This window comes from Grosmannia clavigera (genome assembly GCF_000143105.1).
Source record: "Grosmannia clavigera kw1407 unplaced genomic scaffold GCSC_173, whole genome shotgun sequence".
NCBI classification, from domain to species: Eukaryota; Fungi; Ascomycota; class Sordariomycetes; order Ophiostomatales; family Ophiostomataceae; genus Leptographium; species Leptographium clavigerum.
Window position 1 is genome coordinate 243,410 of NW_014040765.1, and position 24,600 is coordinate 268,009.

A 24,600-nucleotide genomic window follows, 5' to 3' on the forward strand; every position below is an offset into this window, starting at 1 on the left:
TCTTCTCTCCAGGCGGCCAGCCCGCCATTTTCTCTGCCTTCCTTCCGAGCTCCCGCTCCCGACCTCCCACCCCCACCTCTTCTCTGCAAAACGGCAGACGAGAATCGGAGCGGAGGGCAGAAAAAAGCGACTTTCGAGCAAACGGCCAAGTATCGAGATTGGATCTGGCGGCGACTCAACCAACTGACGTCCGGTTGGCCGAGGATGCGATTCCCTGCAGCGGCATCGCTCTAAGTGGAGGTGACTGATCGAGGACCACGACAAACAACAAGATCTAGCACAACATGGCTTCGTCACAGGGGTCGGCAGAGCTCAGCACGGATGCCCTTATCAAGGAGCTCAAGTCGAGGTAATTGGCACGCTGTCGAGGCTATAGTCGGCTCGGCAGTTCCAACCGCTCGACTCTACCTATTGCTCGTGCTAACCCGAAATCTTCTTGTCAGGTCCATTACCGATGAGCAGCGGAGACGAGCAGCCCAGCAGCTGCGGGAGACTGTGGCGGTTGCACAGCGAGGTACGACGATGACGATGTATAGTCGGCTGACCTGAAGAAAGACTGACACGTTGAATTGTCAGATCTGAGCGCTGAGCTGTTCCAAACACACTTGAGCACGGTGCAAGGGAAGATCAGCACACTGGTTCAGGGCGATACGACGCTCGAAAAACTAGGCGGGATCTATGCTCTCGATGCGTTTGTCGAGTTTGAGGGCGTTGACCCGACAGTCAAGTACACGCGCTTTGCGTCTGCTCTGACGAGGGTGATGTCTGGCAAGGACATCAACTGCATGCAGTCGGCAGCCGTTGTCATTGGTAAGCTGTGCCGGCCTGGAGGAGGCTCGCTCGTGTCGTCGCTTGTCGACACCGACGTGCAGCTTGCCCTCGAGTTTCTTCAGGACGGCAGCAGCGAGGAAAGGCGGTACAGCGCAGCCCTTTTGTTGCGAGAAATCGCCCGAAATGCCCCAACCCTTATGTATGGAAAGGTGGTGGACATCCTCGACTGGATATGGGTCGGCCTTCGCGACCAGCGCCATCTGATTCGGGTCACCTCCGCTGAGGCAGTTAGCGCCTGCTTCAAGATCATCAGCGAGCGTGACCCGGAGCTGAAGAGCAGGATTATGGACAAGATGTACGAGGAAGCCAGCCACGGATTCAAGCTTAACACGGTCGACTCTATCCATGGCTCGTTGCTTGTGCTGAAGGAGCTTCTCGAGCAGGGCGGCATGTACATGCAGCACCGCTACACAGAAGCCTGCGAGATTGTCTCGCGGTACAAGGACCATCGCGATGCGACGATTCGCAAAACGGCCGTCCTACTGATTCCCGATCTCGCAATCTATGCGCCGACCCAGTTCTCTGAAAATCACCTGCACCAGTTTATGATTTATCTCTCGGCGATGCTCAAGCGCGAGAAGGAGCGCAACGATGCTTTTGTCGCTATCGGCAGCGTCGCCAATGCGGTCAAGAGTGCCATGGCTCCGTATCTCGATGGAATCCTGATCTACATCCGCGAGGGACTCAGTGTGAACGCTCGCAAGAAGGCGTCTGTTGATCCTGTTTTTGACTGTATCAGCCGGCTGGCCGTCGCTGTCGGGCAGACTCTGACGAAGTACATGGAGGCACTACTAGATCCCATCTTCGCCTGCGACATGACGCCCAAGTTGACCCAGGCTCTCGTCGATATCGCGTTCTACGTACCCGCGGTGCGCAGCACCATCCAGGAGAGGCTGCTGAACATGATCAGCATTGTGCTCTGCGGGGAGCCCTTCAAACAGCTGGGCGCGCCTCTGTCACAGGGTGGTAGTGTGCTGGCGTCTGCGGCTCCTACAATCACGACCAAAGAGACACCCAAAGACGCCGCCGCTATCGAGCTGCACAAGGCTGAGGTGAAGCTGGCTCTAAACACGCTGGGTTGCTTTGACTTCTCCGGACATGTCTTGAACGAGTTTGTTCGAGATGTGGCAATGCGCTACGTTGACGACGACGATCCAGAGACGCGCGAGGCTGCCGCGCTGACCTGCTGTCAGCTGTACCTGCGCGATCCCATCGTCAACCAAGAGAGCTACCACGCCATGCAGGTAGTGGGCGATGTGGTGGAGCGACTGCTGACTGTGGCTGTATCTGACCCGGTGTCGCATATCCGTCTTACCATTCTCAATGCACTTGACAGCCGGTTTGACCGCCATCTCGGCAAGGCAGAGAACATCCGCACGGCTTTCTACGCTCTGAACGACGAGTACTTCCCTATCAGGGAAGTGGCTGTGCGTCTGATCGGACGCTTGACGCGCGAGAACCCAGCTTATATCGTGCCGTCTCTCCGCAAGACGTTGATCCAAATGCTTACCGAGCTCGAGTTCTCAGACGTTTCTCGGAATAAGGAGGAGAGCGCGAAGCTGCTCAGCTTGCTGGTTCAGAACGCCCAGATGCTAATTCAGCCGTATGTGCACCCAATGATGGAAGTGCTGCTGCCCAAGGCAGCCGATCCGACGGCGTCCGTGGCGGCCACTATTATCAAGGCCATTGGCGAGCTTTGCAACGTCGGTGGAGAAGAGATGCTGCGCTACAAGGACCGGCTGATGCCGATTCTCGTTGATGCGCTCCAGGACCAGTCATCGATTGTGAAGCGCGAGGCGGCTCTGCGCACCATCGGCCAGCTGGCTTCCAACTCGGGTTATGTTATCGACCCTTACTTGGAGTACCCGCAGCTGCTTGACATGTTGCAGAATATCATTCGCGGTGAACCACAGCATGCGACTCTGCGACAAGAGACGATCAAGCTGATGGGCATTCTCGGCGCCCTTGATCCGTACCGACACCAGGTATACTGCCGTTCCCGTTCTGAAGCTCTAGACTTGGTCTCGCGTAATGACTAACGTGCGTTTCTATCACAGCAAGTAGAGGAGCGCAGTCCAGAGCTGCAGCTGCGTGTGGAGGCAACGCAGACGACGGACATCTCGCTGATGATGACGGGTCTCACCCCATCGAACAAGGAGTACTACCCGACCGTCGTTATCAATGCCCTTCTCGGCATTCTCAAGGATCACTCGCTGGTGCAGTACCACCAGGACGTTATCAGCGCCATCATGTCTATCTTCCGCACTCTTGGGCTGGAGTGTGTCCAATTTCTCGATCGCATCATACCCGCCTTTCTCCTCGTCATACGGAGCTCGTCACCCTCCAAGGCCGAGGCCTATTTCAGCCAGCTTGCCACACTAGTAAGCATTGTTCGACAGCACATCCGCAACTATTTACCGTCGCTTGTGGAGATCATGCAGGAGTACTGGAACAGCTCGCCATCGTTGCACTCGACAATCTTGTCGTTGATCGAGTCCATCTCTCGGTCGCTCGAAGGCGAGTTCAAGATTTACCTGGCGGGCTTGCTACCACTGATGCTCGGGCTCCTGGAAAACGACACGTCGATGCGGCGTCTCCCATCGGAAAAAGTGCTGCATGCTTTCCTTGTGTTTGGATCAAGCAGCGAGGAGTACATGCATCTTATCATTCCGGTGATTGTGCGCACTTTTGAGAAGCCGAACCAGCCGACGTTTCTACGCAAGATGGCCATTGAGGCAATTGGCAAGATCTCGCGGCAGGTGAACCTCAATGACTATGCCTCCAAGATCATCCACCCCCTGAATAGAATTCTCGCGTGCAACGAGCCGGTCCTGCGGGTGGCTGGTCTGGACACGCTCTGTGCGCTTATTCACCAGCTGGGCAAAGATTACCTCCACTTTATGACCATGGTGAACAAGACGATCGCGCAGCAGGGTATCCAGCATGCCAACTACGAGCTGCTTGTGACGAAGCTTCAAAAAGGCGACGTGCTACCGCAGGATCTCAGCTCCGAGAACCGTTTTGCCGACCAGTTGGATGAGGTGCCATTTGCCGAGCAGGCAACGAAGAAGCTCGAGATGAACGCTGTGCATCTCAGGACGGCATGGGACACGAAGGGCAAATCTACCAAGGAAGACTGGCAAGAGTGGCTGCGTGGATTCAGTACGACGTTGCTGAACGAGTCACCCAACCATGCTCTCCGCGCGTGTGCTGCCTTGGGCAACCTGTATCCGCCACTGGCGCGGGAGCTGTTCAACTCGGCTTTCGTGTCTTGTTGGAGCGAGCTGTACGATCAGTACCAGGAGGAGCTGATCTACAATATTGAGAACGCGATCAAGTCGGAGCACATCCCTCCGGACCTGCTCGGGCTGCTTCTGAACCTGGCCGAGTTCATGGAGCACGACGACAAGGCGCTGCCTATCGATATTCGGGTGCTGGGGCGCGAAGCGGGCCGGTGCCACGCATACGCAAAGGCGCTGCACTACAAGGAGCTCGAATTTTTGCAGGACCAGAGCACGTCTGCGGTGGAAGCTCTGATCTCGATCAACAACCAGCTACAGCAGTCTGATGCCGCCATTGGCATATTGCGTAAGGCACAATTGTACAAGGATGGCATACAGCTGCGTGAGACCTGGTTTGAAAAGCTGGAGCGCTGGGAGGAGGCGCTGGCTTTCTACGAGCAGCGCGAGAAGGAGCTCCCAGAGGACCAGCTGGCATCGATCGAGCTGGTGATGGGCAAGATGCGATGTCTGCATGCGCTGGGCGAATGGGATGCGCTGGCGACGATTGCAGGGAACACTTGGGCCAACTCGGCGCAGGAAATCAAGCGACTGGTGTCGCCGCTGGCGACGGCGGCTGCGTGGAACCTGGGCAAGTGGGACCTCATGGACGTGTACCTGCAAGCGATGAAGCGGCAATCGACGGACCGGGCGTTCTTCGGGGCGATCCTGGCGCTGCACCGGAACCAATTCCGCGAAGCAGCCGTCTGCGTGGAGCTGGCACGGCAGGGACTGGACGTGGAGCTCAGCGCCCTCGTGACGGAATCGTACACGCGGGCATACCAGGTGATTGTGCGGGTGCAGATGCTGGCGGAGCTGGAGGAGCTCATCACGTACAAGCAGTGCGACCCGAAGAAGCAGGAGTCGTTGCGGCGGACGTGGGAGACGCGGCTGCTGGGCTGCCAACGCAACGTGGAGGTGTGGCAGCGAATGCTCCGGCTTCGTGGGCTGGTGGTCAGCCCGATGGAGAACATGCAGATGTGGATCAAGTTCTCGAATCTCTGCCGCAAGTCGCAGCGGATGGGCCTGGCGGAGAAGTCGCTCAAGCACCTGATCGGCAACGAAGACCCGCTCGAGTACACGATCCCACACTGGGTGGACGCAGAGGTGCTGCGGGAGCGCGAACAGGTGCGCGAGAGGGAGCGGGAGATGGAGTACGAGCGGCGTCGTGCGGCCCGGGAGAACAACGGATCGGGCAACGGCAACGGCATCGACATGATGGGCGGACGGGGCCAGCGAGACTTCCGGCACGGACGTCTGCTAATCGACAGCACGGCCAACGAGGCGGGCAGCGGGGCGGCCGCACACGACGACTACCCGAAGCCGCCACCACCGCCGCCGTCACAGGTGATCTATGCGGTCCTCAAGTACGAGTGGGACCGCGGACAGCTGGCAGACAACAAGCACGCAGGGATCGCGGAGAAGGCGCTCGGTTGTCTGCGGCAGTTCACGGCGGACCTGGGCGTGCGTCTGGAGGCGGCACGGCAGCAGTTCCAGATGCACGGCATGACGATGAACGGCGGAATGGGACCAAACGGGCTGGGTGTCGGCGGGCTAGACATGTCAGGCCACCATGGGTTTGACCGGGTCCGAGATGCGGCATCGGCGGCACAGATGAGCCCGGAGACGCAGCGGCTGCTACAGGAGCAGACGAAGCTGCTGGCCAAGGGATACCTGCGGACGGGCGACTGGCTGATCGCGCTCAACAAGGACTCTTGGCGCAACACACACGTGCGGGAGATTCTGTTTAACTACACGCAGGCGACCAAACACAACCCGAAGTGGTACAAGGCGTGGCACGCGTGGGCACTGGCGAACTTTGAGGTGGTGCAGGCACTGACGGCTGGCGGCAACGCTAACGGGGCCAACGGAGTGGGCGGACAGGCAGCGGGGCCACAGGCGGCGGTGGATTACGGCATAGTGTTGGAGCACGTGGTACCGGCAGTGCGCGGGTTCTTCGAGTCGATCGCGCTGTCCAAGGGCAGCACGCTGCAGGACACGTTGCGGCTGCTGGCGCTCTGGCTGACACACGGCGGCCATCCGGACGTCAACGTGGCCGTGACGGAGGGCTTCGCGCGGGTCAGCGTGGACACGTGGCTGGAGGTGATCCCACAGCTGATTGCACGGATCAACCAGCCGAACCGACGGGTACAGCAGTCGGTGCACAACCTGCTGGCCGACGTGGGCCGGGCACATCCACAGGCGCTGGTGTACCCGCTGACCGTGGCGATGAAGTCGTGGCAGAACACGCGACGGTCACGATCGGCCGCACAGATCATGGACAGCATGCGGCAGCACAGCGCGAAGCTGGTGGAGCAGGCAGACCTGGTCAGCCACGAGCTGATCCGGGTGGCGGTGCTGTGGCACGAGCTCTGGCACGAGGGTCTGGAGGAGGCGTCGCGGCTCTACTTTGGCGACCACAACATTGAGGGCATGCTGGCAGTGCTGGAACCGCTGCATGATCTGCTGGAGCGTGGGCCGGAGACGTTGCGGGAGATATCGTTTGCGCAGACGTTTGGGCGTGATCTGGGCGAGGCGCGCGAGTGGTGTCGGCAGTACGAAGTCAGCCACGATGCCAGCGACCTCAACCAGGCTTGGGACCTGTACTACCAGGTGTTCCGGCGGATTACACGGCAGCTGCCGCAGATGACATCGCTGGAGCTGACGTACTGCTGTCCGAAGCTGTTGATGGCACGTGACCTGGATCTCTCGGTGCCGGGCAAGTATCGCAGCGGACAGCCGGTGATCCGGATCATGTCGTTTGCGCCGACGTTTGCGGTGATCAGCTCGAAGCAGCGGCCGCGCGAGATGAAGATTGTGGGCAGCGACGGCAACAACCACGCGTTCCTGCTCAAGGGCCACGAGGACATCCGACAGGACGAGCGGGTGATGCAGCTGTTTGGGCTGTGCAACACACTGCTCTCGATGGACTCGGAGAGCTACAAGCGCCACCTCAACATTGAGCGGTTCCCGGCGATCCCGCTGTCGCAGAACTCGGGCCTGCTCGGCTGGGTGCCCAACAGCGACACGATCCACGTGCTGATCCGCGAATATCGCGACTGCCGCAAGATCCTGCTCAACATTGAGCACCGCATCATGCTGCAGATGGCGCCCGACTACGACAACCTGACGCTGATGCAGAAGGTGGAGGTGTTTGGCTACGCGCTGGACAACACGACCGGCCAGGATCTGTACCGGGTGCTGTGGCTGAAGAGCAAGAATTCGGAGGCCTGGCTGGACCGCCGGACGAACTACACCCGCTCGCTGGGCGTCATGTCCATGGTCGGCTACATTCTCGGCTTGGGCGACCGGCATCCGTCGAACCTGATGCTGGACCGTGTGACCGGCAAGATTGTGCACATTGACTTTGGCGACTGCTTCGAGGTGGCCATGAAGCGGGAAAAGTACCCAGAGCGCGTGCCCTTCCGCCTGACCCGCATGTTGACGTATGCCATGGAAGTGAGCAATATTGAGGGCAGCTTCCGGATCACGTGTGAGCACGTGATGCGTGTATTGCGAGACAACAAGGACAGTGTGATGGCTGTGTTGGAAGCTGTGAGTTTTGATCGGTTTTCTTTTCTTTCTGATCGTTCTAGCTTTCCTTTACTAATTCCCTAGTTCATTCACGACCCGCTCTTGACCTGGCGTCTGACCAATGCACAATCGCCGGCCGGCCCCAACTTCCAATCGGAACGCGAGCTGGCCATCCTGGGACCGGCTGCGGGTGCGCGGACGAGACGGGCGTCGGTCCTCGACGGACACGTGGCGCCGTCGGAGCTTCTGGTAGGCGGATCTGCCGTGGACGATGACGACGACGGCAGTGCAGTAGCCGGACCCGATGCCGGTGGCGGACGTGCTCGCACGCGGTCCAACAGCTCGCTGGTGGCGGCGCCGACAGCCGCAGCAGCACCAGTCAATGGAACGAACGGAGCCAACGGAGCTAACGGAGCCAACGGAGCCAACGGAGCCAATGGGACCAACGGTTCCCAGCAGCTGCTGCCACAACAGCTGCCATACGCGGCTGAGACGCAGAATGCGCGGGCTGTCGAGGTGCTTGGGCGCGTGCAGCAGAAGCTGACGGGACGCGACTTCAAGCCGGGCGAGGAGCTGGACGTCACGGCGCAGGTAAACAAGCTGATCATCGAGGCGACCAAGCTGGAGAACCTGTGCCAACACTACATTGGTTGGTGCAGCTTCTGGTAGGGGACTGGGGATAGAAGGCTAGGAGGAGGAATGGACAGCTGACGGCTGGCGGGCTTCTAATGCGTGTTCTTTTCTCTTGGCGTCTGTGTATTCCTTGCTGCGCATATGGATGCTCTTGGCGGGAAAAGCGCCGAGCATGGGAAGCTGATATTATTTTACGAGATAGTTGCTGTTGATTTCGCTAAGAGTCCGCTCGTTGCCCTGGACCGAAAAGGTGACTAATGCAAAGATGCGAAATGGGAAAGTGCCGAATCGGGAAAGACCAATCGTGTAAGCCAAATCGGGCAAGAACGAGCAGGTCGAGGCAGGCCCAAAGACAACAAGGAGAAAACAGGCGATTGAATCAGTCAAGACAAGGATATGCTTTATGACTTGAGACGGTGGCTAGCAAGTCGCCTGGATAAACGCGGTCGTGGGCACATCTGGCATAGGCTGCTATCACTTGGCCATCGCCGCGCTCTCACCTGGCTCTGTCTTGTTTACATTTGGCCGAGCGGCGTAGTCTCGGCGCAGCCGATTTTTCTGTTGTTTTTATTGTGGCAATGGTAGCTATCATCGACGTGATCCGATACATATCACAGCATACGCTGGACGAGCCGTCACGAATCTGAAGGGTGGAAGAGTACGAGACAGAGAAGACGACAAGAGAGCTTCTGCACGACAGCCGGCATCGATGGCCAGCATCCACTCGGTCCAGAACTTCTCTCTGCCCAGCCGAGCGGGCAGTCGCCGGACGGTGACGCCGCTGGGCCGATCAGGCGTGCCCTCGCTCGGTCCTGCCTTGAGCACAGCCCAGCTCAACCGCCGACGGCCTCGGCCTATGTCGACGTCTTCATCGGCGCCGGCACTGACGACGGCAGTAGGGGATGGGGACGGCAGCAGTGCGGCGTGTCAGCCGGAATGGATCCAGGAAGAGGGGTCAGACAGAGGACCGGAAAGGGAGACACGACAGTCGCCAGATGCTGGCATTGTTATCGGTCACGCTACCACCAGTCTCCGTCTTGCCGCCTCTGGCGGTCAGCCGCCGCCGCTGACTCGCTCCATCTCCATCCGCTGGGGCCCACGGCTGCGTCACATTCCGCTGAGCGAAGTCCAGGCCGCCGACGATGCTGTCTGCAATCTGGCTCGCCAGCGCCGCCATCGGCTCGCCATGGTGCTGCTCGTGGCCGTCCTGCTGGCTGGCTTGCTGTCGTGCGCGGCTGCCGTGACGCGGTGCTGCTCGTGGCCGTCCTGCTGGCTGGCTTGCTGTCGTGCGCGGCTGCCGTGACGCTGGTGGCGGCGAGCGTGGCTGTGCGGGCGACGACGACGACGACGAGCGCCCTGTCGTGGGAGGCACACGGGATCGCATGGCTGGCAGCCAGCCTGGCAATCAGCGCAGCGGCCGGAATTGTGCTGGCAGTGGTGGCGTGGCGACAGAGGCAGCAGGCCGGGAGAGATGACGAGAGCGAAACAGGAGAAGAAGCGGACGCGACAGACCAGAGCAGAGAATGGATGGAGATGGGAGCGCTCACGAGCGAGGACCAGCTCGATCACATCGTCGACTGTGAGGAGGACCGCAACTGGGCCCGTTTCGTCGAGGATCCCCTACGGTTGCGACGCTATGTCGAGGCCTTGGAGGCACGGCTGGCCTTGACCCAAGAGACGCCGGAAAAAGAGGACACCAAGGCTGCTGGAGAGGTAGAAGAGGCGGAAATCGCGGCCACAACCGTCTCAGCCGTCACCTGCTCGAAAGACCGGATTCTGCTCGGCCACACCATCACCAGCAGCTGCAACAGCAGCAGCAGCAACGCCGTCGTCGGCGGACTGGCCATCGGTGGGCCAGGTGCATCGTCCAACAGTCTCCTCCTGCCGCTGGCACCACCTTGGCCGCCGTCGTCGCCGCCGCCTAGACTTTGCTAGACAGCCGTTCTGAGCTACTCCCAATTCAGACCACACAGGTCACGTGCACAATTTGGAAAATGGAGCCATACATTCGGATCTATACAGCAATAAGAAACATTGGCCAGCTTACATTTCCCCCTTTAGATCGCCCGGCCGGCCCGCGCTTTGTTGTCACGGTACCGCTTCTCTTTGGCGGCCGTCTTGCGCCGCCTCTTCCACGCCCGGTTGAGGTCGCCACGGTTGTCCCAGAACCAGCTCTCAAAGTCGGCCGTGGGATCGTCGGTGACCGCAGCCTCCTTGTCCCTGGTCGCTCCGGCTTCGTTGTCGTTTTCGTCGTCGTCGTTGTCGTCGTCGTCCTCCTCCATTCGGTCCCCGAACGGCCACCGCCCGCTGCCACTCCGGCTGGGATGCGCCGTGTCTGGTGTCGGCGCCGCGCTGCGCACATGGCGCCACTCCAGCTCCTTTTCCGTGTACGGCGTCGTCGGCTGCGGCTGTCCGTCGTCGTCGCCATCGTCGGCATCGTCGACGTCGTCTGATCCGCCAAAGAAGCTGAACGGCTCGGCTGCAGTCTTGTCGGCGTCGGCGTCGCCTCTGGTCTTGTCGTCGCCAACAGCTGTCGCTTTGGTCTTCTTGTAGAGCGCCTCGAGCGGGTGCACCTCGACGGCAGCCGGGATCTGAATGGTTAGGCCCTTGGATGAGCTCGACGACTTGGGCCGTTCGACCATCGGCGGTGCCTCTGCCATTTTTGTCTCCTTGTTCTCGTCGTCCTCATCCTCATCCTCTTCCTCTTCCTCCTCCTCTGAGCTCTCACCACTACTGCTGATCGAATCACCCGAGTCGCTCGTGTCGCTGCTATCGTCACTGCTGACAATCTGGGCCTTTCGGACCTTTTCGATCTTGGCCTTCAGCGCCTCCGTCTCGATCTTGGCTGTCACCACGGCCGGCCGCGTGCTCAGCATCGCCTCCACCACGTCGCCCGTGCCGTCTACCCAGCCCTTGCCGTCGACAAACTCGAGATTGGCCCGCAGAGGAGCCGCGCCATCGCCGGCCGACCGGAGAAAGGTCGGAAACTTGGTCGAGTGCGCAAACTCATGCACCACTACGTGTCGTGCCCGCTTGTCCCGCTTTCTCCTGCGTGCCCGTGTCTCTTCGTCCTCTTCCTCTGGCACGACAGCAGCTGCGTCTGCTGTAGTCGGTGCTGCTGCTGCTGCTGCCGCCTTTTCGGCTGCCATAGCCTTGGGTGGCAGTATCGTCTTCATCAGGCACTCCTTCTTGTCGGTGTACTTGGCCGCTCTCTGGCGCATCTTCTGCTCCGTCTTGGGCTTGTCCGCACTCTTTTTGCTCTTGCTGCTGTTGCGCTCCTCCTTCTTGGCCTTTTTCCGCGCAATCTTCTCGTCCTCGCCCTCGGTCCAGCCGCGCTTGACCTGACGGCCCACTTCCAGCTGGATGCCCGGGATCTCTTCCGAGGCCGCCGCACCGCCGAGTCGTCGCCACGTCGTCAGCCCAAACGTGGCGCTCTGCATGAAATCCTTGTTCTCCCTTCGGCCTCTGGTCCTGTGGAAGCCCGCCATGCTGTCGTCGTCGTCGCTCTGCTTCCGGGGCGCCCACCCGTCTTCTTCCTTCTTCCGGGTGCGTGCCGGCTGGATGCGCAGCTTCACACCCTTGAGCACGGCTCCGTTCAGCTTGTTGCGCAGCTTGTCGGCCGCGGCACTCGGCAGGTCCACGTAGCCGTACCGCTTCTCGGGAAACGATTGGAGGCCGTGATACGATATGTTGCGGGCATCCGATCGGATCGAGCCGGGCACAATGACGCTGAGCAGGTCCGCGTCGAGCGGGCTGATATGCAGCCGCGTGTAGCCGGGATCACTGCTGGCTGGTGCGGTTGCAGTCGGGGTCGAGGCCGTCGTCGCACTCGGCCTGGTCATGGCTGCTCTTGGAGGTGGAAGAAAAAAGTTATCTTAGCGGATGCAGCAGAAAAAATTGGGCGATTAAAAAGTGGGACTGCCGTATCGATCAGAGTGCGATTGTGATATCGAATGATGACTAAGCATATTGTACGACTAGTGAGCCGTGACGAAATATCGAGAGGAGAAAAGGAATTTATATCAGACGAGGTCCGAGCCGGAGAGGGAGCCTAAAGAGAAAAGAAAGACCCAAAGATCGCTGCAGATGAAAATGCACATAAACCGAGCCAGCCGTCCCCGCTCTCCCGCAACGTGTTGATCGTACAGCATTTCCGCATTTCCGCATCCCAGTCCCAGCATTCTCGCTCTCAGGCCTTGTTCCAGGGCTCGCGGGCCTCGCCGCCCGAGGCACGCCACCAGACGTCGCCGCCCCAGCGCATCAGCCGTTCGACGGCGGCGGAGGGCGTGACAGCAGGCCGGACGTCGAGGTAGAAGACGGGCTCGCCGGTGGGCTCTGGCGGGCCAGAGTAGAAGTCGATGACGTAGCGAATCTGCTTCTCGTGGCCGTTGACGTTGCGGGCGACGTACCAATCGTGGCGATCAAACGGAGGTTCGGTGCTACGGGTGTTAGGAGCTCAGAGACAGAGAGATGCCAGGTGCCAAGAAAGAAGAACTCACCCATACTTGGCCGGGTACAGCCTCCCGAGCAGCTGGACAAAGGCGGCCTTGGGGGTCATGTCGCCCGGACGGCCCTGGAAGCGAATCAGACGAGGTGGCTCGACAGCGCCGCCGACACGCTCGAGGGCAGCCGTCACGTCTGGCGCGTTCTCCTCGCCTCGGCGGCTGATCTGCCAGCCGCGTGCCAGACCATGACCGAAGCGACGCTCCCAGTCGACGATCTCGGCCCAGGCGCCCTCGTTGAGGAAGTTGTGCACGGCCACCATGCTCTCGACAGCCGTGGCATCCGTGTCGGTGTAGCCCTTGCGCAGCAGCGCATTGTACATCTGCTGCGGCGACGGATACTCCCAGTTGCCGTCGCCGTCGCCGCGCGGAATCGTCGACGCCTCGCGCGATGTCGGTAGCGCCACCGTCTGCTCCGGGGCACGCTCCTGCGACAGCTCGCGGAACATGAAGTTGAGCGGATTGAGCCGCGAGAGGGCCGACGGGGGCGGTGTTGGCAATGATGCTTCCGCTTGGCTGCCATTCCGCTGTGCGTGCGGCACCGGACAGCCCGAGGAGGACGGGCTCGACGAAGAAGCGACGCCACCGGCCGCTGGCACACCGATCTTGTGCAGGCTCAGCGCATCGACCGTCGCATTGTGCATCGGACAGCCAGGCTAGGAGAGTTAGCTAGCAGCTCCCCATGTGCCCCAAATCCTCGAACGGAGCCGCATACCGGAGGAGGCTTGTTCAGTGGCTGCTGGGGATGCGGACAGGCTTGCCGGTTTCCTGTCGGCACTGCCGGTACTGCCGTCGCCGTCGTGTCTGCCCAGAACCAGCCCATGTTGCCGGTAGGTTGTGCTGTGCAGTCAATCCTGTCGGAAGATGGTGGAAACAGACAGGAATGGCATCGAATTTTGGGAATGACGAACATGGATCTGCCGTCCGACACCGCCCGTAGAACATTTTTTTGGTCTTTGCTGATCCGGCCCCACCCGGCCTGTACATGTGGGTTCTATGTCACATGACAGTGTGGAAGTAATACATAGCGAGCCAGAGGAAGTACCATTTTAGCTGGAATCAAGTCTCTCAGCTACGTCACTTTGTTTCTGTCCATAATGCACAAGGCCCTGTCGTGTCTGGCGACCGACGCATCCCTCGTTCGACCTGCAATGTGCTATTCGACGCACCAGTCCTCTGCATCCCCGGGCTCTTCTCGTCTTGTGCTGTCATGAGGCCTCTGGTGCCGGCCATTCGGCTGGTTTGTCTTCCTCTGCGGACAGCAGTGCGGCCGCGTCGGCTGTTCCGGGGTCCTGAGGGCTCGAGGGCGTGGACGAGCAAGACGGGATCGCACAAAGAGCAATTCCGGACTTCATCTGGATCTGGCCCACGACGGACACGCGTGACGCTCCTGGCAGCAGTCCACGGCGCGGCTGCTCTGGGGACGTCTGCGTTTGTGGAGCTGAGCGAGACGGACAACAGCGGGACGGCACACACGGTGGAGACGCGGATGCTGGAGGTGTCGCGCGCAGAGATTGCCAAGACGGTCAGCGCGGACGCGTGGGGGCCGCTGCGGCTGTGGCGACAGGTGGTGCTGTTGGTGGATCTTTACGTGTGGGAGCCTCTGTGCACAGGACTGCGGCTGGTGCAGCTCAGCTGCATCTTCGTGCCGGTGCTGGCGATGGCGCCGTGCATCTGGATGGGACGACGTCGACGGGACCGTGACAATGAGCGGGTGGGCGCTCTGCTGTGGTACCGCGTCCTGGTCAAGGCCATGGAGCTGGCTGGGCCAACGTTTATCAAGCTGGGCCAGTGGGCGGCGTCACGATCAGACATCTTCCCGACCGAGATGTGTGCGGTCATGTCGAAGCTGCACTCGGATGCACCGGCACACTCGATCCGCCAGACGCGGCTGACGGTCGAGACGGCCTTTGGCGGCCGCATGGACGAGATCTTTGACGAGTTTGACGTCGAGCCGCTGGGCGTTGGTGCCATCGCTCAGGTCTACAAGGCACGGCTGCGACCAGCAGGTCCGAACACGCGGGCGAACCGGGATAGCGAAGAGGAAGAGGCCAGCCACAACCACAGCGACAAATACGGACTGGAGAATGTGCGACGCCGCGTGGAGCCGCTGATCAAGAGCACGCCGCAGCGCGTACCGTCTTCCTATGTGGCCGTCAAGGTGTTGCATCCCGGCGTCGAGCGGACGGTGCGGCGCGATCTGCGGATCATGGGCTTCTTCGCGGCCGTGCTCAACGCGGTCCCGACAATGGAGTGGCTCTCGCTGCCGGACGAGGTGGCGCAGTTTGGCGAGATGATGCGGCTGCAGCTTGACCTGCGAATCGAGGCGGCCAACCTGACCATCTTTCGGCGCCACTTCCGCGACCGCACGACAGCCTCGTTTCCGTTTCCTCACCCCGAGTTCACCACACGCAACGTGCTGGTCGAGGAGTTCGCTCAGGGATTACCGCTGTCGGCCTTTATCGACAACGGTGGCGGCGTGTTCCAGCACGAGATCGCGTCCGAGGGCCTCGACGCCTTTTTCCGCATGCTGCTGCTCGACAACTTTGTGCACGCCGATCTGCATCCGGGCAACATCATGGTGCGGTTCTACCAGGCAGCTCGGCCGGACCTCTCGCTGTCGGGCAGGGCTGAGAGCCAGAAAAGCCCGAAGCCACAGGAGCAGCCCGACGTGACCGAGCAGGTGCTCGCCCGACTGCGGCCGCACTTCCACGACAAGGTGGCCTGGCAGGCCGAGCTGGCCCGCATCGATCACGAGGGCTTCCGGCCGCAGCTCATCTTCATCGACACCGGGTTGGCGACGCAGCTGAATGAAACGAACCGGCGCAACTTTCTGGACCTGTTCCGGGCCGTGGCCGAGTTCGACGGATATCGCGCCGGACAGCTGATGTGCGAGCGGTGCCGGCAGCCCGAAGCAGTCCTGGACGAGGACGTGTTCGCGCTCAAAATGCAGCACCTGGTGCTCTCGGTCAAGAGCCGGACCCTGGCCCTTGGAAACGTTCGCATCGGCGACATCCTGCAGCAGGTTCTCGGCATGGTGCGTGGCCACCATGTCCGCATGGAGGGCGACTTTGTCAACATCGTGCTCAGCATTCTGCTGCTCGAGGGCATCGGCCGCAGCCTCGACCCGGACATTGACCTGCTCAGCGCGTCACTGCCGATCTTGCGCCAGCTCAGCGCCCAGAGCGGTGCCGACTTTGTCAAGGCCGGCGACTTCTCCATGCTGCGCATCTGGGTCGGCCTGGAGACCCGCCGCTTCCTGCAGGCGAGCATTGAGGATGTGAGTGCTGGCGTGTGCCCGTCGATCTTGGCGCTGATCACCCTGCTAACTGCCACAGGTCGAGCGATGTGTCCGATACGATCTCCTCTCGCCGAATGTGTAGTCACCCATAAAGGCCAGCCAGTGGAATAGACAGTTCAGACCATGTCGAAAAAACTGTGCGGTTTGCGTGATGTCTAGGCTGACTGGAGGAATCGAGAACGAGTACAGATCATTACGTAAAACACAGTGCGGGGAAGCCCACATGTCCACGTGCAGCGGCTGCCGACGGCTGCTGTTACGTATTCCAGTGTCGACTTTACGTTTCTTTTGCCTCTCCAGCGGCCATACCGCGTCGTGTTCTGCAGGTTCTATTTCGGTCTCCAAATCTCCTCTCATCGTGATTGGTTCTCGCTGTCCGAAGGGAGTTGATCATATGGCCGCTTCTTCTTGGCTTTGTTGGGCCGGGCTGCGGCTCTGAACAGGGTCAACAGGCTCGTCGTGTCGATTCTGTGCGAGAGGACTCGCTCGTCATGTATGGCCAGAGTCTTGGCTTCTTCTGGTTCTGCACTCGTAGGTCCCAGTTGATATAAGGACAACCCCAGCAAGATGCTGCTCTGCCTGAAGCCAAGCTCCGGCCTTTGTTCATCTGCACCCAACAACTCACCATGGCTGTCTGCAAGACCCCCGTTGCCTCCTGGGAGGCTGTGGCCACGCGAGTTCCCCGGCCGGGCTTCTTCCTGGGCGACGACCGCGCTGCCTGTCCGCTGAACAACGACGACGTCCTGCTCGATGGTGAGGCCCTGCCGTCGTCCTGGGATCTCGGCCGGCTCGCCGTCTTGCCGCTGGAGCTGCTGCACCAGATCGCCGCCGACGTGGCCGAGGTCGACCCCTGCGCCCTGGTTGCCCTGCGCAATGCCAACCGGGCTACGGCCACCATTGTCGACGGTCTGCGCGACTTTGCCGTCGTGGCCGCCTTCCCGCGCGCCCTGGCTGCCGTCGTGCTGCTAGCGCCCGGTCCATCCGGCGCCCCCGTCTCGCTGTCGGCCCTGGCCGCCTGCCTCTTGGCCCGGGAGTGTGCCTGCTGTCGAAGGGCGCGGCCAAATGGACGGGAGGGCGATTCCCACTCCTTCTCGTTGGGCGACTGCATCTATCTGCTCGCGCCCGAACGCGTGTGCTACGCCTGCTTCCGTGGCTGTCCCGCGTACCTGCCAGCAATTCGGTCGGTCTCGGCCTCGGCCACGTCGTCTCCGCGCCCGGACGACGACGTCTTCACTGCTCTCGCTGCTCAGACCGGCAGCCGGCCCACCAGCATCTGCGTGCCGCCGGGTCGATACGGCGTGCTGTCCAGCGCAGAGCAGTCGACCGAGCTCTATGACCCGAGTCGGGCTCGCAGCAGCGCCGACACAGAGTCGACGACGCATGCTCCCACCCTTGCGGCACAGCCGGCGCCCATCCGATATGCGGCCGTGATCCCGGGACCGTACTGGGAAGACCCCGGGGCCGTGGGCAGCAGACAGCCGTCGGGACCGCCACCGTCGCCACCACCGCTCAATTGCGGATATGGCTGCCTTGCCTGCGTGCACACCGACCGCAAAACCGGTTACCGTGGCTGGGCCGACCCGCTGACCCGATACACGAAAGAGGGCCTGCAGCGGCACCTGGAGGATCTGCGGTTCGGCGGACGTGTGCTGGCGTGGCGCGATGCCAACACCGGCATCGTCTCCTATGAACACGACGCACCGCGACAGAACCGGTTTCCGCCACCGGCCGAGTTTGGGGCCATGGCCGATATGGCGCGCAAGTATTGCTGCGAAAAGACTGTCTCCGGGACCGTAGCGAGATGGAAACGCAAGACTGAACGCTGAGAGGTGAAACGGGACGACAGATGGAGGCGCCACGGATAGAACGGCGAGAAGGGATGGTTTACTGAACTGACATACAGCGTGTAATTGTTGCATGGGTTTATGTATTGGTATATTTCCCAATCTGTTTACCTAATTTGCATTGTGAGTGTGCTCCATTCGAGGAAGGAACGTCTTGCGCTGTAGTCGTGCCTACCGTGTGTTGATAAGTGGATTTGTGGATCTATTTGGACTTGACGTGATGAATGTTGCGGGTTACTGACTCAACTCCGGCTTCAACCTTGCTTCGATCATGTCTTAACAACGGGGCGCAGGAAGGCAGGAAGCAGATCCCTGACAAAAAACGACCTGGTCCCGCTTTTCGATAAAAATGGTCTCGAGCAGTGCGGCTATGTTGTATGTCTGTGATCCTGCAGGATCATTCGGCAAATGAAGAGCCTCTCGCTCAAGAGGTGAAACCATTGCACGAGCAGACATTGTGGAAGGTTATCATGGGCTACTGTTCATACTGGCGAGTATAAATTACCGTCAACCTCCTCGTACAAGCTCCTGTTCTGGCCAAGACCCCGCTCTCGTCTCTGTCTGTCTACATTGCCACGATCGACTTCAACATGTCCATGCCGTCTTCTCTCACTGCTTTGGCAGTGCTCGCGGGCACTGTGGCAGCCAGCCTTCCGGAGGCGTTCTGCACGTCCGAGGACGGCCAGTACAAGCTGTCGGCGCTGACGGTGCCGGTGCTGAACGACACGAGCGAGCAGTTTGGCGCCGACTCGACCTGGTCGCTCTCGGTGGACGACACCAGCTCAGGCTACAAGCAGCGCATCACGGGGTTCGGTGCAGCCGTCACAGACGCCACGGTGGCCGTGTTTGGCGCGTTGAACGACAGCATGCTGGACACGCTACTGTCAGAGCTGCTGACGACGCGGGCCAGCGACGCAGCCGTGGGTTTCCGTCTATTCCGCCACACGATCGCGTCATCGGATTTGTCGGCCGACCCGGCCTACACGTACGATGACAACGACAATCGGTCGGATGCGCAGCTGTCGGGCTTCCATCTGGGCGACCGCGGCACGGCCATGGCGCAGCTGCTGGCGCGGATGCAGGCGCGGCAGTCAGACATCGAGCTGCTGGGATCGCCGTGGGCACCGCCGGCCTGGACGCAGACGGACGGACAGCTGATCGGCGGCTCCGGCAGCACAGACGACAACCGGCTGGACATGAACAGCACGAGCGTGCGGCACGGCTGGGCGCAGTACTTTGTTCGCTACCTGCAGGCGTACAAAGCAGCTGGCGTGCGGGTGGGCGCGCTGACGATCCAGAACGAGCCGCTCAACAGCCGCGCTGGTATGCCGACGCTGTACGTCCCGGCCGACGATGCCGGCGTGCTGATCCGCGACCATCTGGGCCCGGCCCTGCAGGCGGCCGGGCTCGGCAACACCGAGATCTGGGCCTACGACCACAACACGGACGAGCCGGCCTACCCCGAGACCGTGCTGGCAGCCGTGGCCAACACGACCGTCGAGGCCATGGTGACCGCCGTGGCCTGGCACTGCTATGCCAGCCAGCTCGACTGGACCGTGCTGTCGACCTTTCACGAAGCTCATCCGGATGCGCGCCAGTACATGACCGAGTGCTACACGCCCACGACTGGCGCCTGGAGCTGGCCCGTCGACTTCACCATGGGGCCGCTGCAGAACTGGGCCGCAGGCGTGGTCGCCTGGACCTTGGCGGCCGACCAGAAGGACGGGCCGCATCTTAACAGCAGCGCCGCCTGCTCGACGTGCGCCGGCCTCGTCACCGTCGACACTGACACCGGCAGCTACGAGCTGCAGCCAGCCTACTACCTGATGGGCCAGTTCAGCCGCTTCATGCCGGCCGGTGCCGTCGTGCTGACCGGCACCGGCAGCTACACGTACGGCAGCGGGGCTGGCATCGAGAGCGTGGCCTCACTCAATCCGGACGGCAGCCGAACAGTCGTGATCAAGAACACATTTGGCAACAGCATCGCGGTGACGGTGGCGATGGCGAGCAGCGGCAACGAGTGGACAGGGTTGGTGCCGGCAAACAGCGTGGTGACGTGGGTGTTGTCAGGATAGGGGTTGGGAAGAGTACGGAGGATTTCTAGAAGAGATCCCGTTTACGGAGTAATACTAGCGAGTTTTCAGTTGATGGTTTAGTTGCAGTACAATTGCATGGTCGCTTATATAAGCATTTGTACGCTTAAAGACATAGCCGGGGATCCAACATAACCGTCATTATATTACGGCCGTACGATCGACTCGTCACAGCGTCGAACTCCGTACTCCGTACAGACTCACATCCACGACTCCCCTGGCACGGCAAAAATAGACTAGTGATCCTGACACCTTGCCCGTTCTGCTACGTGGTCCGCAGCCATGAGGTCAAAGCGGGTGAAGAATACGAAAACTGGGGCCCCATCCCACTTTAGGAGATTGGATGGACAGGGGCTTCGCTCTTGGGCCTGCTGCCATGATGGAACGTCATGGGGGGGGAAATGACGGAAGGGGGGGACCGTGACCACCCTCCGGAACGCAATTCGAGTAAGCGAGAGGGGCTTCTGCGTAATGCGTGATTTCTACGGAGTACTATGTACCATCTAACCGAGATCTATCACGGTCGTCCCTTCACCAGCGGGCTGAACAGCAACAGCTCCTCCGGCAGATGGGCTTTTCATCATCTCTGCCTCAATTCCACGGAATATAGGGGTTTAATTATCAGGGGAGACACGCGAATAAGGGGGGCTCAAAACGATTGCATGCTTTTTCGAGAACTACGAAACCTTCATTATTTATGAATACATCAACACTGTTGACCAGTGCTGGAACGAGACGGAACCGAAGCAACGGCCATCATGGAAATGGAAACGACATACAGCCCCAGCAGCAGCAGAAGCAGAAGCAGCCTGCCAGGCGATGCTCTAGAAACTTCGATTGAGCGGCAGCAACATCTGTCGCTGCCGACACTTACGCCACTCTACCTGCGAAGACAACAGCAGACACAACAACAACAGCAGCCGCAGCTGTTACCACCACGCCGCACATCACAGCCGTCGTCGACGAGACGGAGTCGGCAGACGTCCACGATCGTCTTTATGCCGACCGTCCCCGACGACGACGAGGAGATCTATTTTCCGCTGTCACCACCACCTCCGCCGCTGCGGTACTCCCAGCTGTCCCAGTGGTCGGCCCTGCCGTCTCCTCTGCAGCCGTCACCACAGGCCATCTACCCCGAGTACGGCTATCCCAGCCATGTCCGCCAGGCCCATAGCAGTCTCGCCAGCAGCGGCCTGCTGCCGGACGTGAGCACCTACCAGCAGCATGTCCAGCAGCAGCATCCCGAGAACCACAACCGTCGCATCGTACACGAGAGCGCTTCGGGCCCGCCGTCGGTGTACTGGTCCGATGACGCCACCAGCTTTACCACGACCAATCCCGAGACGGCCACCATCCGCACCATGGGCACCGTCAGCACGACCACGAATCCGTCTGCGTTCACGTTTTATCGCGAAAGCACGCCGCCACCACGCGATTACGACGACGACGACGACTTCTACGATGAAGACGACGGAGGCGACTTGGACAAGCGGACCTCCTACGTGCCATCTTGGTCTAGTAGAAAGAGCAAGCAGCAAGAATCAGGGGTGTTCGGAACGACAGGAACGATTGGGCCGACAGGGCGAATAGGGTCAGCGCCACCAGTGCCACCAGCAGCCGCCGCTGCAGCAGACGAACAGGGCCCAGGAGCCAAGCGCAACACGGCCAAGACCAGCATCAGCATCGCCCTGAGCGACCGGGACGACCACCGGACCACGGCCGACTTTGAGTTTGTCAACGGCCGCTATGTGCCGCCGGGCATGCGCGAGGGCCGTATGCCCGGCCGCATTCCACCCGGTGCGGCCGCGCTGGGCATCGAAAAGTCCGGCCGCAGCCACCTCGGCCTCCCAGGCAGCAGCGCCGCTGCCGAGGACATTGGCAGTCTCCACCATCCCCGCAGCAAGTCGTACCAGGTCGTCGTGGGCGTGATGCTGACCGTCATGCTGGTCGTCATCGTGGGCGTGGGCGTAGGTGTGGGCGTGGCGCTGAGCAGGAACTGAGCGAGCTGTGGGGTCTTTGGCATCTGCCCTTGGGCAGACGAGACATCCACAAACATCCACAAGAGCGAAAAAGCAACAGTCTGCGGACAGAGGAGGGCGGCCGGGTTTCCGCTTCATGATACCCACACATACAGCTTCACCTAGCTTTCTATCTAGCTATGCATTTAATGTTAATTTCCACTCAAGCCTACCGAGTATGTAGGATGTACATATCTAGACGCATAAATAGACCGAGCAGTATCAGCGAAATTTCTTTCAGAGCACAGATGTTGCCCGTCCCGCCGGAGATTCTGGTTGTGATGGAGAACGAACACGGTCATGCAGTGCGGGACAAGTGGAGTGCCCTTGTGTAATTCATTCTGCGTATCAATTCTTACATGGCATGCGAGACTCGTTTGCATAGACAGACAAAACGTCACCTCGGCTTCGTCTACACGCTCGAGTATCTGTCGCCTTGGCTGCATCTCTAGACCGGGAGCAAACGGCAGCCGCGGGGGAAAAGAGTAGTATGCAGTGCGAGGACAATCCGTTGAAGCTGCAAGTGGGCCTGGAATGTGCAAAAGTACGATACATCGCAACCCACTCTGGACCATACCAGAACGCTGGAAGCAATGGATGGAACGACAGGATCCAAGCGCCAGCGCGATATCACCTCACGTGCAAATTACCGTTCTCGACCGAAACAGAGCGTGCAATGTTTCTCAGCGGTGTCCGAGTGTTCTGTGCCGCTCTGGCCCTGAAAGCTCACATGAGAGCTTCTCCTTGTTGTAATACTTGGTAGCCTTGTCTGTGCTGGGAAAGGAAAGGGGTTTGCCAGGCGTGGGCCTTTGCAAATAAGAGTTGAAACACATATATCCCCAAGATCGGAAAAAGGCACATACGGAGTAGTACGAGATTAATCCTCCGAGAGACAATCTGACGCGGCTGTTGTTATCGCAACTACGAAGTAGCCACACGTTGAGGTCATGCGATGAGAAACAAATAGCCCTTTCGGGCAAAATTAGCGGCACCTTATTACCACTACTAGGATCAATGCTACGCAAGATACCAGCAGCTGGGGTGGCCCATGCTTAACAAGGCAAGTACAGAGTACGGAGTACACTTTGTCTTATGACTAGCTCCTTGCCTTTCGTTCCTTCGCGCCTTCCTTCATCAGCGTCATATGAGCCGCTCTTCTCCTTCTCTGCCTGCGGTTCTTTCCTTAGCAAGGGTTTACCGTTCTGCTGAGCCATTCTCGACTTACGCCCTCCTGGCTGAATCTCTTTTGTCAACTCTACGACGCGCTTCATGCAAGCTGCAGCTGCTAGCATAAATCCCTGCGTCGTCACATTCTGATATTCCAGCCAGTAGCAGCAGCCGGCCACCCTCCACTACGCACGTTGGCAGCTGCAACCAGGAACCGCCATCTGATTCGACGAAAGCTGGTGTGATACTTTGTATCCTGCTTTGTGACGCCGAGACACTTTGGAAACACCACCGCGTGCTTGTTTCTGCTGTGCTCTTCTCTGCCCATCAACGGCTGGCCTGGAACGGGTATATACTCCGTACGTCGTAGTATCTTAGCTGCGAACAAAAGGACCCACGAGCTAACGGCCGAACTGCTGTGATAAAACGGCCCTGGCCCGATAGCAGCTTAGTGGCAATTAACGTTGTCGGGGACTTGCCCTGCTGATACTTGTCGTTCCCAGAGTGTCAGGAAAGCGGATTCGGCTCTGAGTGAAGGCAGCAGCTGCATGCCATGCCAAACACCCTGATACGGAGTACTCGTGTCTGCATGGGTCAAGCTGACCGTTGAATTTGGGTATTAACTTTTCAATTCTCCTCCACATTCTGGGCTCCGTGCAGGATAGGAGTGGGTGCCGAAAGGCAGGAAACGCGCATTTTCGCCCCTTGCTAACTACAACGGGAATTGTGGTCGTCCTGACGAAGAGGGGCGGAACAGGGAATCGTGCATTTGGGCAGTCGAAGAGACGGGATTTCAGGGGTTGGCCATTCGCAAATCAGCTTTGAGAAAACAGCACTAACAACTTGCGCCTAGTCTTGGCCCCCAGAAAGTCCGAAGAGCACAAGACAGGCCGCCCTGGCAGCAGAGACAAGAACACCCTCACTATGCATTTGTTCCAGATCTCGTGGTCGCAATCCTTTGACGCATGCTCTATCGTCTTGTCTGCCGTACGGAACGGAGTACAGGGATCGGCAAGGCGGCGCCGCCCACTTTATCTCTCGCCCACTGAAGCCCCCAAGACAACAATCTTACAGCGCCATCTCGCCCTTTTTCGCTTTCCCCCCATTCTTGTCTCTGGAAATCTCCTCCACTCCTATTTACCACCAGCCCGAACTTGACCCCTTCACCTGCAGCAATCGATAGGCGACGCGTCTCGCCTATCTACTGCGAGTTCGAGTTTTTCGGAAGGTTTCCTGCATCCCTTTCGGACCTTCTCTCGCCTTGCACGGACTGATCATTTGCATGTCGACTTTTAGGCTCATACGCTGCTTTGCGATCTCCCTTCGCCAGTCTACGCTTGCCGAACAACACTGCTATCCGAACCCTCCTTTCGGCTGGTTCTGCCAAGCCGAACAGTAC

The 24,600-nt window shown here is 59.9% G+C and overlaps 7 protein-coding genes across 7 annotated transcripts; 5 read left to right on the top strand and 2 right to left on the bottom strand.

Moving 5' to 3' along the window:
* Positions 1–284: 284 nt before the first annotated feature.
* On the top strand, positions 285–10,211 carry CMQ_7321 (tor pathway phosphatidylinositol 3-kinase; the record flags this gene model as incomplete). Its single annotated transcript, XM_014314326.1, has 7 exons — positions 285–349; positions 444–514; positions 577–2,816; positions 2,889–7,664; positions 7,728–8,292; positions 8,894–9,328; positions 9,445–10,211. 7 exons carry the CDS (start codon positions 285–287, stop codon positions 10,209–10,211), a joined length of 8,919 nt encoding a protein of 2,972 aa, XP_014169801.1.
* Positions 10,212–10,333: 122 nt separating this feature from the next.
* CMQ_7441 (uncharacterized protein) lies at positions 10,334–12,118 on the bottom strand (the record flags this gene model as incomplete). Its single annotated transcript, XM_014314446.1, has 1 exon — positions 10,334–12,118. The coding sequence occupies one exon, from the start codon at positions 12,116–12,118 to the stop codon at positions 10,334–10,336; it is 1,785 nt and encodes a 594-aa protein (XP_014169921.1).
* Positions 12,119–12,465: 347 nt separating this feature from the next.
* CMQ_7546 (cytochrome c heme lyase) lies at positions 12,466–13,601 on the bottom strand (the record flags this gene model as incomplete). Its single annotated transcript, XM_014314551.1, has 3 exons — positions 12,466–12,715; positions 12,776–13,434; positions 13,494–13,601. 3 exons carry the CDS (start codon positions 13,599–13,601, stop codon positions 12,466–12,468), a joined length of 1,017 nt encoding a protein of 338 aa, XP_014170026.1.
* A 387-nt stretch (positions 13,602–13,988) lies between these two features.
* On the top strand, positions 13,989–16,161 carry CMQ_7732 (ubiquinone biosynthesis protein; the record flags this gene model as incomplete). Its single annotated transcript, XM_014314737.1, has 2 exons — positions 13,989–16,058; positions 16,117–16,161. 2 exons carry the CDS (start codon positions 13,989–13,991, stop codon positions 16,159–16,161), a joined length of 2,115 nt encoding a protein of 704 aa, XP_014170212.1.
* A 544-nt stretch (positions 16,162–16,705) lies between these two features.
* Positions 16,706–17,905, top strand: CMQ_7111 (uncharacterized protein; the record flags this gene model as incomplete). The annotated part of the gene is made up of 1 exon (XM_014314116.1): positions 16,706–17,905. The coding sequence occupies one exon, from the start codon at positions 16,706–16,708 to the stop codon at positions 17,903–17,905; it is 1,200 nt and encodes a 399-aa protein (XP_014169591.1).
* A 608-nt stretch (positions 17,906–18,513) lies between these two features.
* On the top strand, positions 18,514–19,998 carry CMQ_7568 (O-glycosyl hydrolase; the record flags this gene model as incomplete). The annotated part of the gene is made up of 1 exon (XM_014314573.1): positions 18,514–19,998. The coding sequence occupies one exon, from the start codon at positions 18,514–18,516 to the stop codon at positions 19,996–19,998; it is 1,485 nt and encodes a 494-aa protein (XP_014170048.1).
* A 776-nt stretch (positions 19,999–20,774) lies between these two features.
* On the top strand, positions 20,775–22,016 carry CMQ_7643 (uncharacterized protein; the record flags this gene model as incomplete). The annotated part of the gene is made up of 1 exon (XM_014314648.1): positions 20,775–22,016. The coding sequence occupies one exon, from the start codon at positions 20,775–20,777 to the stop codon at positions 22,014–22,016; it is 1,242 nt and encodes a 413-aa protein (XP_014170123.1).
* Positions 22,017–24,600: the final 2,584 nt, after the last annotated feature.